The following is a 12,991-nucleotide window of genomic DNA, read 5'->3' on the forward strand; positions in this document are numbered from 1 at the left end:
GTTTATATCTTGGTATTTTACTTGTCAGTATTTTTATTTTTTTATTTTTTAAAGATTTTATTTGTTTATTTGACAGAGGTCACAAGTAGACAGAGAGGCAGGCAGAGAGAGAGAGAGGGAAGCAGACTCCCCGCTGAGCAGAGAGCCCGATGCGGGACTTGATCCCAGGACCCTGAGATCATGACCTGAGCCGAAGGCAGCGGCTTAACCCACTGAGCCACCCAGGTGCCCCTTACTTGTCAGTATTAATTGAAATATGTTGCATATGAAGCGTGAATCTCAGGATACTTTAGTCATACATTGACTTAGGGAGTATATATTTTTGAAAAGTACTGTTTGCTCTCTGAAAACTAGGCAAATTGACAACAGTTTAAGGTACTATTTCTTAATGTGGTATTTGCCTTCAATATCAAACCAAAACAGAATTTTGTAATATATTTTGAATAGAAAATATATTTATTATAGTTGAGTATACATGATTAGATAAGTTTTTTTTTATCAATTGTGTCTTTATTTTCTAGGATTCCTATCAGAAAATTCTTCTAGCCATTTGTGAGCAAGCTGCTGAGACAAATAATGTTTATAAAAAGCACAGAATTCTTAAAATATATCACCTGTTTGTTACTTTATTACTGAAAGATATTAAAAGTGCCTTAGGAGGAGCTTGGGCCTTTGTTCTTCGAGATGTTATCTATACTTTGATTCATTATATCAACAAAAGGTACTTAATATATTTAGACCAATATATAAGTTGTTTTCTCTACCTTATCTTAATTGAAATATTATAGTTTCAAGAGGTAGAAGCGGGAGTATTGCTTGCTTAATTTTGGTTTGTAATATATATATACACCCAATATTTTTTAAAAATTACATTACCTGTCCCTAGAAATATTCAGTACTAAGGGTCTTCAACATTTTAAAATAAACGAATTTTGAGTGGCTTGATATATATTTGTCACTGCAGCAGTTCTGGTCCCCAATTCCTATATGTGGGGAAGATGGTGTTTCTCACACACAACATGCAAGGAACCCTCCAGACACCAGCTGGGTGTCCTACATTTCAGCTCCCAATAGTTGCTTAGTGTCAGAGCCCACAACTGACGGCTCAGTCCTGAGAGACTGCCGGCCCCTCCTTTCAGATACCAGCTGTGCTTCTGACCAGCCAGCTCTCCGCTGCAGGTTCCAGGGACCCTCCTCCTTGAGTCCGATTCATTTGCTAAACTCAGAAAATTCTCAGAACTCAGGAAACCTGTTTACTGACCGAATTACCAGTTTATTATAAAAGGGTGTGGGATGAAGAGATGTATCATGGAAGGGGGTGGAGCTTCCCCGCGCTCTCCAGGGGGCACCGCTGTCCCCACATCTGCATGTGTTCACCGATCTGGAAGCTCCCAAAGCTGGTCCTTGTGGGTTTTTATGGAGGCCTTGTGGCAGAGAAACGATGGATTGCAGCGCTGGCTAGTGGGTATTGACACAGCCTTCATCCCCACTCCCCTCTGCAGAGATCAGGGGAGTGGGACCGAGAATTCCAATCCTCTGATCACAAGGTGGATCGAGGCAACCAGCCCCCGTCCTCAGGTGACCTAGATGCTTTCAGAAGTTAGAGACGCTCTTCTTGCCCTCATCCCTGGTGTTCCTGGAGTTTTAGGAGCTTTGTGCTGGAAGCAGGGATGAAGAGCAAATATGTATTTCTTACTATATATCACAATATCACAGTTAATGTAGAGTTGGGGTATATGTTCAGTTTAAGCATCTTTATTCTTTTAAATTAATTTTGATGATATTTCTATTATTTATTTTCTGATTAGTACATAACATTGCCTTCAAATGTGAATTCTTCAGAGCAGACAAAGATTATCCTTTTCCATTTTGTTTTGTCATACTTTTCTTAATATCCTTATCTAGCTCTTACTATATGATTTGCAAATATAGTCTGGATAGTGAATCAGCATATGTGATTTGCAAGTAGTTTATTTCATTCTGTATATTGTCTTTTCACTTCCCTGATAATTTTCTTTTGTTGCAAAAATGTTTTTAATTTTTTTTTAAAAGATTTATTTATTTGACAGAGAGGAAGGACACAAGGAGACAGAGAGGCAGGCAGAGAGAGAGGGGGAAGCAGGTTCCCTGCTTAGCAGAGAGCCCGATGTGGGGCTCGATCCCAGGACCCTGAGAACATGACCTGAGCTGAAGGCAGAGGCTTAACCCACTGAGCAACCCACATGCCCCCCAAATTTTTAATTTTGATGGACTCTGATTTATGTTTTTTTTTTTGTTTGTTTTTCAAGCTTTTGATGTCTTAAGAATCCATTGTCAAATCCAAGTTCATAAAGATCTACCACTATGTTTTATTCTAAGAGTTTTCTAGTTTTAGCTTTTATATTTGCATTGTTGATCCGTTTTAATTTTTACATATGGTATGCAGTAGGGGTTGAGCTTCATTCTTAAGATCTAGTTGTTCTAGTACCATTTGTTGAAGAGACTGTTCTTTTCCTGTTGAATGAACTTGTCGTGTTTTCTTTTCCCTGTTGAATGAACATGTCAAAATTCATTTGGCCATTGATGTGTGGATTTATCTATGGATTCTCAAATCTGTACCCTTGGTTTGCCCTTATGCCCCTAACACACTGTTTTGATTACTGTGGCTTCATATTAAGTTTTGAAATCTGGAAGTGGGTATCCTCCAATTTTGTTCTTCTTTTTCAAGATTGTTTTGGCTATTTCGGGTGCTTTGCAAATGCCCTATGAATTTAATGACCAGCTTTTCCATTTATGCAAAAAAGACTATTGCAATTTTGAATGAAATTGCATCGAGTGTGTGATCATTTGGATAGTATTGATATCTCAACAATTTGTCTTCTAATCCATGAAGATGGGACGTCTTTCCATTTATTTGGACTTGTTTAATTTCTTCTATCCTTGCTTTTACAGTTTTCAGTGTACAAGAGTTTTGTATTTTTGGTTAAATTTCTTCCCAGGTATTTAATTCTTTCGAGTGCTATTGTAAATGGAATTACTTTCTTAGTTTCCATTTTAGATTGTTATTGCTGATGTACAGAACTAAAACTTATTTTTGTGTGCTATTCTCATGACTTGAGATTTGGCTGATTTATTTGTTACTAGTAGATTTCTTGTGGATTCTTTGGGAATTTGTATGTGTATAGTATCGTGTCATCTATGAATATACTTTTAATTCTTTTTTTCTGATTTTGATGCCTTTTAATTCTTGTCTAATTACTTTGGCTGGAAGTTCAATAGTGTTGAGTAGCAGGGATGAAAGTGGGGATCTTTATCTTGTACCTGATTTTAGTGGGAAAGCTTCCATTCTCTCAACATTGATTATGTTGGCCTGTGGGTTTTTCATAAATTATCTTTATTGTGTTGGATAAATTCCTATCCATGTCTTTCTGCCTGTTTTTATTGGGAAAGGAGATTGAGTTTTGTCAAGTGCCTTTGCTGTGTTTATTGAAATGATCATGTATTTTTCTTCATTTTATTAATGTGGTGTTATTACATGGATTGATTTTCTTCTCTTGACTCACTCTTGTGTTCCTGGGTAAATCCTACTTGCTCATGGTATATAATACTTTTAATAAGCTCTTACATTCAGCTTGCTTGTACTTTTTTTAAGAGTTTTAAATCTGTATTCCTTTTTTTAAAAGATGCTATTTATTTATTTGGCAGAAAGAGAGTGCACACACAAGTACAGGGAGCTGCAGAAAGGGAGAGGAGGTAGGCTCCCCACTGCATAGGGAGCCCAGATGTGGGGCTGGATCTTAGAAGTCTGGGATCATGACCTGAGCTGAAGGCAGATGCTTAACCAATTGAGTCACCCAGGCGTCCCTTAATCTATATGCCTAGGGGACATTGAGAATTAAGATTTTCCCGTGGTATATTTATTTTCCTTGGTATTAGAGAATTTCTGGCCTCCTGGAGTGAGTTAGGAAGTGTTCCCTACTATTCTGTTTCATGGAAAAGTTTGAGAGACTGCTCTTAATTTTTAAGCATGTGTTTTGGTAGGGTTTTTCTAGTCTCCACACCACCCTGCCAGTCTTCTTTTATAATGTAGGTGGTTACTGCTCCATATTTTCCTCTCAGAGGTGCCTTGGCTGTGTTCCATAAATTTGGGTATGCTGTGCTTCTGTTTTCATTTGTCTTTAAGCTCTTTTAGCATATTTAAAACAGGTTTTTGAAGTCTTCGTCTAGTAATTCCGCTCTCTGAGCTTCCTCGGGACTGTTCTGGCCCGTGTATCTTATTTTTTAAAATGGGCCATCCTTTCCTACTTTCCTGTTTCTTCGTATGCAGTGTGATTTGTGTTGAAATAGTGGATTTTTTTAACCTTAAAAATATCCTTAATTAAAAATTTGTTACATTGGTTTCACGTGTATAATGTAATAATTCAACAGCTTTATACATAACTCATGTAAGCATCCTCTTAATCCTTTATCTGTTTCCCCCGTCCCCCCCACCCACTTCCCCTTGGCAGACACCAGTTCTCTGTGGTTCAGAGTTTGTCTTTTCATTTGTTCTGTTTCTCAGATTGCACATACCAGTGAAATCATGTGGTATTTGTCTTTCACTTATTTCATTTAGCAGAATACCTTCTAGGTTCATCCGTGCTTTTGCAAATAGCATGATCTCATTGTTTTTTTATGGCTGAATAGTAGTCTACTGTGTGTGTGTGTGTGAGTGTGTGTGTATGTGTGTGTGTTTATCTTGTTTACATATTCATCCATCGCTGGACACGTGGGCTGCTTCTGTACCGTGGCCACTCTAAAAAATGCTGCTGTAAACATAGGGATTTACATGTCCGTTTGAATTGTTTTCATCATCTTTGGGTAAATACCCAGTAATGGAATTATTGGATCATATGATTATTCTATTTTTAACTTTCTTTGAGGACCCTCCAGACCATTCTTCATAGTGGCTGCACCAGCTGGCATTCCCACCAACAGTGCCCGAGGGTTCCCCTTTCTCCACATCCTGGCCAACACCTGTTGTTGCTTGTCTTTGTGATACTCGTCATTCTGATGGAGTGAGGTGATATCTCACTGTGCTTTTGATTTGCATTTCCCTGATGATGAGTGATGTTGGGCATCTTTTCATCTTTTCATGTGTTTTGGGGGCATTTGTTTGGGGAAAATGTCTATTCAAGTACTCTGCCCATTTCTTAGATTATTTTTTTAATTGTTGAGTTGTATAAATTCTTTATATATTTTGGATATTAACCCTTGTCACAGGTGTCATTTGAAGATATCTTGTATCTTGCCTAGTTGTTTTGTTGATGGTTTCCTTTGCTGTGCAAAAGCTTTTTACTTTGATATAGTCCCAATGATTGTGTGTGTGTGTGTGTGTGTGTGTGTGTGTTGTTTGTTTGTTTTGTCTTTTGGGAGTTTTTTGCTTTTCCCTTGCCTGAGGAGGCATATCTAGAAAAATGTTTCTTTGGTTGATATCAAAGGAATTACTGTCTGTGTTTTCTTCTAGGAATTCTGTGGTTTCAGGTTTCACATTAAGGTTTAATGCATTTTTTTTTCTCAAAGATTTTATTTATTTATTTGACAGACAGAGATCACAAGTAGGCAGAGAGGCAGGCAGAGAGAGAGAGGAGGAAGCAGGCTCCCCGCCGAGCAGAGAGCCCGTCGTGGGGCTCGATCCCAGGATCCTGGAACCATGACCTGAGCCGAAGGTAGAGGCCCCAGTCCACTGAGCCACCCAGGCATCCCAAGGTTTAATGCATTTTGAGTTTATTTTTGTATATGTTGTAAGGCAGTGGTTTAGTTTCGTTGTTGCCGTGTAGCCGTCCACATCTCCCAGCACCGTTAGTTGACTTTCTTTTCTCTGTTGTATGGTCTTGTCTCCTTTGTCATAGATTATTGGACCATATAAGTGTGGATTTATTTCTGGGCTCTCTGTTTTGTCCTAAAAACTGCATATTTTACTTTTATTATGTAGCTGGGGAAATCAGATTTTCCCCTTCCTCACGGTTTGACTTTTTTTTTAATCGTTGAAGGCTGTGGTGGTCCATTGGTTGGGTGAGTGTGCTCCTGTTTGTGCAGGGTCCGTGTTCCTTGCCACGTGTGGCTGCTGAAGACTGTCCTTAACTATTCAGGGAGTATTTTGATGGGGATTTCCTTGAATGCCAGGAGTGAATGAGTGAAAGAGAGAATGAGAATCTTTCCTATTTTTGCAGACTGGCTCTGTGTTAGGACTCTCCTTCAACACTTAGGCAGGTTTGCACTGAACATAGGGGTTAGCCTAGAGTGGAAGTTTATGGTCTTCTCAGGGGATATTTGGGCAAGTATCTTACCCTGAGCATTTGTGTGTGGCTTTCTAAATTTCCCAGATATATGTGTGATTTTGTTGTATGTCTCAGCAGTAACTTTTTGCTTCTCACAGCTGTGGGTAGTTGGCAAGTTTTGTGGTGTTTTCAAGCAATGCTCATGGCTTTTCCAGCCTGTAGAGATCCAAGTTAGACAAATCAGAGCTTAGCCCCTTATGTTAGTTGGTAGCTCCCAGATTGGTTTAGAACAGATGTCAATAATTTGCAAATGTGGTCTGCTATGCTCCCTCCAGAACAAAGAGCCAGGACCCCATATTGGGAATGGGGACCATGGGTTTCATGGCAACTGCCAAGCTTTGGAGGGAGTAATGGGGCAAAGACAAGTAAAACCACAGTTTTCTTACAGTTTTTAAGTTGCCCCCTCCCCCGCTTTTTAATTCAGCATTTGCTTGATTGCTGTAAGCCTTAGAATGTTCTACAGAGTTCTGACTGTTTTTCAGTACCTCTTAGGAGGGGAGCTGGGAGCTATCTACCCCATCATGTTGCTGATGTCACTTTTCTTTTTGGCTTATAAACTTTATTAAGAATTAGATACAGGGGCACTTGGGTGGCTCAGTGGGTTAAGCCTCTGCCTCCGGTCCTGATCTCAGGGTCCTGGGATCGAGCCCTGCGTCCGGCTCTCTGCTCAGCGGGGAGCCCATTTCCCCTCTCTGCCTGCTTCTCTGCCTGCTTATGATCTCTGTCTGTCGAATAAATAAAATAAAATCTTAAAAAAAAAAGAATTAGATACAAAAGTGACTTTTATGTCTGGCCACTTCAGAATTCAAGCTGCTGAAGAAAAATGACTTCTTCATGAGCTTCTGTTCAAGTAGTTTCCTAGAACTCACTACTTTCCTCCCTGTGCCAGGCCTTCTCGTTTCATGGATGTGTCGTTACGGAGCTTCTCCCTGTGCTGTGACCTGCTAAGCCGGGTTTGCCACACGGCAGTAACTTCCTGTAAGGACGCTCTAGAGAATCATCTTCACGTGATTGTTGGTACACTCATCCCCCTTGTGGATGGTCACATGGAGGTGCAGGAACAGGTACTGCCCCCGATCCTCTTCTCGAGATATGGGAAATAACCTTGGTACAGAGTGTTCTTGAAAGGAGCTGAATGTTTTATGTTTACTCGGTGTAATTAGTCATTTCAGTGAAAATATTCTTGGAAAAATGGTTAGAAAAACATTTTCAGTGAATTAATATTCATAATCCTTTAATTACAGAGCACTTAGTAATTTTGATCTCACAAATAGCCTAGGAGTGTCTGTTTTCTGTTGAAGTGTAGAGGTGACACCAACCAGGGACAGCAGTTGACATCACTGTGATGGTGCAGGAGGTATTATGTCTACAGAATGTTCCAGTGGTACTGGCACTTTTCTGTCCCACTGCCCATTCTGTAGCAGCACCTTACACACTTGCTCAGTCATTTGAAAGCCCAGGGACAGTCACATGTGGTACTGTAGAAGTAATTAGAACATTATCTGAGCTGGGTCAGTAGAGTTTTTATTATTTAATACAGTAGGTTTGGTTGTTTGACTTTAAAATACAATTAAATCATTTTTCCATTTTGATTTTTTTTTTCTTCTTTAAATTATGTTTAGGTATTGGACTTGTTGAAATACTTAGTGATAGATAACAAGGATAATGAAAACCTCTATATGACAATTAAACTTCTAGATCCTTTCCCTGACCACGATGTCTTTAAGGATTTGCGCATTACTCAGCAGAAAATTAAATACAGTAAAGGACCCTTTTCACTTTTGGAGGTAATAATTATTCCGCCATCTTACTATTTTGTGTTAGGGTAGAGAGCGGTACTTTTTGAAAACTTCCAATTCTCTAAAAGTAAAAAACTGAATCTTTTTTAAAAAATTGTGTTTAAAAAAATAAGATTTGCCCCCCTTTCAACAAATAAAAAGCTGAATCTTAATATATCCTCCTGTATCGCAGTAAAATTATAACTATCAAGGTTTCTTGGTTAAGATCTGAAATTAAATAATGAAGGAATCTGTTCTAAAATATGCTTGATTTTCATATACATCTGATCTATTAGTATCTTAAAATTACCGTCTGATCTTTTGAGGGACAACTTAATGTTTGAATTAGAGATGATATTTGACTTTTCAAGGGGTTTTTCCAGTTTTAATCTTACTTTAATCTTTATAAACTTGAAAATTTATGTTTGCGTGTAATTTTTGGTATAAAAGTTATACCAAAAATATACCGTATGCTATATTTGATTATATATCAATATGACAATATAGTTAAATGTACTAAGATATAAAACTAGAGTTATAGTACTAAATGAGTAGAAATACAAGCTTTTCCTTTGGAGGATGCTATTACAATCTTAAAATCTTAAGTATGTTATCATGAGAGAGCCCATTAAAATTTAAGTGATTATAACATTGGCAGATTTGCCGTGGAAGAAGGCATTTATTTCTACCCTTGTGGCATTAATAGTGATATGAATCAGTGTCTGTAAAAGACATGTACTAATTTTTTTCTCTGAGTTTTATTTGATAGACGTCATCCATGTCCAAAAAGCACATTACATTTTTAACTAATTTTCTGTTTTAGGAAATAAATCATTTTCTCTCTGTGAGTGTTTACGATGCACTTCCTTTGACAAGGCTGGAAGGACTCAAGGATCTCCGCAGACAGCTAGCTCAGCACAAGGACCAGATGGTGGACCTCATGAGAGCATCTCAGGGTACAGATGTTAATGACGCGGGTTATTTGTGCATCTTTCTTTTGGAGAGAGTCTTTTATAAATTCTTACTCTTTGTTTAATTGGCATGGGCTGACCTTAGACTCTCATCATGTAGTTCATCATGATGAGACAAAAAGAGATTGTGAGTGATCTCCTCACCTTGAATTAACCCTATTTTATCCATCCGCTACACCTCTGCCAGAATGGTTTCTCTAAACCCATACACGATCATATTACTCTACTGCTTGAAACATTTTTAACCACTTCCCTAGTGCCTGAAAGAAACATTTGAATTCCTTAGGGCCAGGCATATGGGGAATCTGTGGGTATTGCTCCAATGTGTCCCACTCTAAGTCTCCTGTGTGTGTGCATACATATAACATGGATGTGTGTGTGTGTGTGTGTGTGTGTGCGCGCGCTTTTCTACAGACACACATTTGTATATGTTATTAGTTTTTTTTTTTTCTTAAAACATTTTTATGTTACTTTGATTTGAGTTTATGTTATTTTAGTATTATACTTAGGGGAAACTTTTTCTATTATGTTTTGATTTTCAATTTTTACCCATTAATTTCCTATTTCCATGGTGGTTTTTTTCTCCCAGTAGTTTTAAAAACTGATTTTGGTCTGGATCATAGGAGCTCAGAGTTTATAGTGCTTTTGTTCTGAGATGCGTGTGTGTGTAAAAGATGATCACCTCTTTTGTTCTTATGTGTTTGGGTAATTCATTGGTCCAGACCTGTCTTGTCCAAAATAGCCATTAGCTGTTTTTAGATATTTAAATTTCAGTGAATTAAAGTTCAGTAAAATTTAAAATTGAGTTTCATTATTGTACTAGCACATGTCAGGTTCTCAGGAGTAATGACGCTCGTGGCTGTTGTTGGACAGAGCACATTATAGAATGTTTCTATCGTTGTGGAAAGTTCTGTTGGACATTGCTGGTCTAGACTGAATCTAGGGTTTAAAGACCAGAGTGTGCTTCCAAGTTTCTTGCCGGTCAATGTTGAATGATTTTCGTATTTCTAACTCTTAGTGATTTTGCTAAGGCATTGGCTGATTGGCGCAGCTTCTCTTTCTCTGTCTGCCAGATACTGCTTTGCTGTCACTGCCAAGGTTCTGTTTTACAAGGAAGTTCAGATATAGTCACATTGTGTTTTTTGACCAGCTCATGTTTTAAAACCATGTTTTTTAAAAACCTTTATGAAAGTTTTCATGTCAGATAATTTAATCTATAAATGTAAGGAAACATGTTTTCTCCATTGTAGTTGAAACCATTTTTTTCTAAACTGCTCCTAGATAACCCGCAGGAGGGCATCATGGTGAAGCTCATTGTCAGCTTGTTGCAGTTATGCCGGATGGCTGTGAACCACACTGGAGAGCGGGAGGTTTTAGGTAAATCATTTGGCTAATTGAGTTTTTATGTTGGAGTTGTCATCTCTATTTTCAAATTCAGTAAAAGCTTGTCAATTTGGGATAATAGGGCACCGTGAGGTGCTAGCTGAGTTTTATTTCTGTTTAGTTGAAGTGTTCCTAAGCAGTTCTTCTTTCCTGTTTTCCTTCCTTAAACATTTGCATAAAGTGAAAATTAGTGATTTACACATGTGCATCCCTGTTCACTTAAAAACATCTTATAAATTTAGAAGAAGTCACAAATAAGTATTTGTAGTATTAGGTTGCAAATAAATTGACTTCTGATATATTTTATAAATATAACTGACCAGTACTAACAGATCTTTTTTATAGGGCAGAGTAAGAACAAGCATTTGGAGGGCTAGGTGAATTAAACGCAGATAGGAAAACCACATCTGGGCCCTTTCCTACCACGATTTGGGGGGTGTCCTAGTGTCAGGTAAATAGTCACCGCACATCCCACCTAGAAGAGGTGTTTAGACTTGGTGAGCACTGGATGAAGGCACCCAGACGTTGTCATCACGACGGTGCTTCAAATAAGAGAAACGGAGGAGTAAAAGGTCCTTCACAGATTCTCCTTTATTCCAGTGGAGTCTTTCTTGTCTTCTCAGTGGGAGCCTAATAACTGGAGGACTTCTTTATTTTTTAAGTTTTTTTACTGAAATACACTTTGCATGCAGAAAAGTATGCAGATAGCAGTATGTACCTTGGAAGTTTTCACAGGCAGAAAGTATCTGTGCATGTAGCACCCAGATCGAAAAGCTCGAAACAAGAGCCTTACCAGCACCCTGGAAGTTTCCTCTGAACAAGGAATTCACATGTTTGTCTGTAGTTTAACTGTTTCTAGGGACAGACCTGATTTGCTCCATGAGCCCGGAGCGGCTTTCCTGTGTAGTTGGTCATTCTTAGCAGTGAGAGACCAAAAGTTTTCACTCCCAGGTCAGGAAGCAGACAGGTTGCCTGCTTTCAGCAGTGCTGGTCCACGTCGTCCTGGAGGTTCTAGCCAGAGCAGTGGAACGAGAAGAAAGAAAAAGCATCCAGAATGGAAAAAAAGAAATAAAACTGTCTGTAGTCACAGATGACATGATGCTATATCTAGAAAATCCCAGAGAATCTACAAGAAACCTACTGTAATAAAGCTAATAAATGAATTTGACACAATGGCAGGATATAGGATCCACACACAAAATTTAGTTGTGTTTCTATACACCCTCAGTGAACAATCTAGAAAGAAAATTTCATTCTGTTTATAATTCTGTTTATAATAATATCTAGGAGAATCCACTTCTTGGGGATAAGTTCAATCAGGGAAGTGAAAGCCTAGTACTCTGTTTGTCAGAAGTGAGTCACCAAGTACACCCCACACTCGGGGTGAGGAACTAGGGCTCCGCCTTTTGAAAGGAGAGCTATCAAAAAATTGGGGTATTTTAATTAAATTCCCTCACAGCTGGGAACGAGCATCAGGGTGTTCTCTGTCTTCATCTGGGTAGTGACAACACAGGTGGAAAAAAATGTGTATGTGAATTTTCACTGAACTGAGTATTTAAGATTTCTGTACTTTAAATACCTCAAAAATGTTTTAACAGCTTTAAAGTCTGTTGATGAGTTCACACAGTAGCTGTCTTTAGACTTTCATCCTTTACTATCTGTATTCTGTTACTAATTTTATAGGGGAAAATATCTTTTGCCTGTATGGATATATAAAGAAAATGCTACAATATATAGTAGCTTCTTTAATCTATACAGAGTCTTTGAGAAACCACTTAAGTCTTGAAGGATGATGAAACATGGTATTTTTGAAATTAGAAAACTTGTTTTTATGGGAGATCTTTAGTAACAACTGTACTAGATTTAGAAAAGGAATTTCTAAATCTAGAGGCTGTTGGGAGCTGCCTGGGAGAAGTGGGTCCTGTTGATTTCTCCACGATAGCTATACAGCATAGTAGAGATACATCTTCTACCAAGGCCTCCGAGTTATTTGTAGATAAAGAACTTCAGTGGACCTTCATAACGCTGACCTACCTGAACAACACGCTCATAGAAGATTGGTGAGTATGGGATGACCCCGTATATCTGATCGCATCTACTTCATCTGATACTCAGGGAGATTGATACTTTACCAAAATTAACATCTCTTGAAACCAAAACATTCTCCTTCAAGTTGCCATAATCCCTGAAGCCCTGCTGTGTACCAGGCACTGGCTTCACGGACGAGCATACCAGACAAGGTCCATGTTGAATTCTAGTGACAGTAGACTGGACAAACAATAAGAAAATGCCAGGTGGTTCAATACAGCACATCAAAAATAGGAGAATTGCAAAAGCAGATGTTTTGGGCACTTGTCAAAGGCACTGTGCTCATTGAGAATATTTTGATCCTTTAAAAATAAGTCCTAGAGAGGAAGCATAACTCCAGAAATCTTAAGGTAATCAGACAGGGTTTTCTTTTGCCCATTTTAATTGTTTATGCAAATAAAATTGCTGCAGATTCTATCCTCATTTCTGTTTGGTGCTGTGAGATTGCTTCTGTTTGTATTCCTTTGCGGCC

General features: G+C 38.4%; 1 protein-coding gene across 5 annotated transcripts in view; it reads left to right on the forward strand.

Annotated features, from left to right (window-relative positions):
• Positions 1–12,991, forward strand: part of ATM (ATM serine/threonine kinase) — a 122,684-nt gene that overhangs the window by 61,786 nt on the left and 47,907 nt on the right. For 4 of the 5 annotated variants that reach the window (XR_006605961.1, XR_006605960.1, XM_045077534.1 and 1 more), the window contains exons 31-36: positions 522–721; positions 7,189–7,363; positions 7,922–8,086; positions 8,901–9,033; positions 10,330–10,425; positions 12,320–12,491. Coding sequence is in view for 3 of the 5 variants with exons in the window: in XM_045077534.1 (XP_044933469.1) it covers positions 522–721; positions 7,189–7,363; positions 7,922–8,086; positions 8,901–9,033; positions 10,330–10,425; positions 12,320–12,491 (941 nt within the window). In the remaining 2 variants the exon portion in view is untranslated. Of the gene's footprint in view, positions 1–521; positions 722–7,188; positions 7,364–7,921; positions 8,087–8,900; positions 9,034–10,329; positions 10,426–12,319; positions 12,492–12,991 lie in introns of those variants that run through there. The other variant, XM_045077535.1, reaches the window with a different exon arrangement.

This window comes from Mustela putorius, unplaced genomic scaffold, assembly GCF_011764305.1.
Source record: "Mustela putorius furo isolate JIRA1106 unplaced genomic scaffold, ASM1176430v1.1 tig00000198_pilon_pilon_pilon, whole genome shotgun sequence".
Taxonomy (NCBI): Eukaryota; Metazoa; Chordata; class Mammalia; order Carnivora; family Mustelidae; genus Mustela; species Mustela putorius.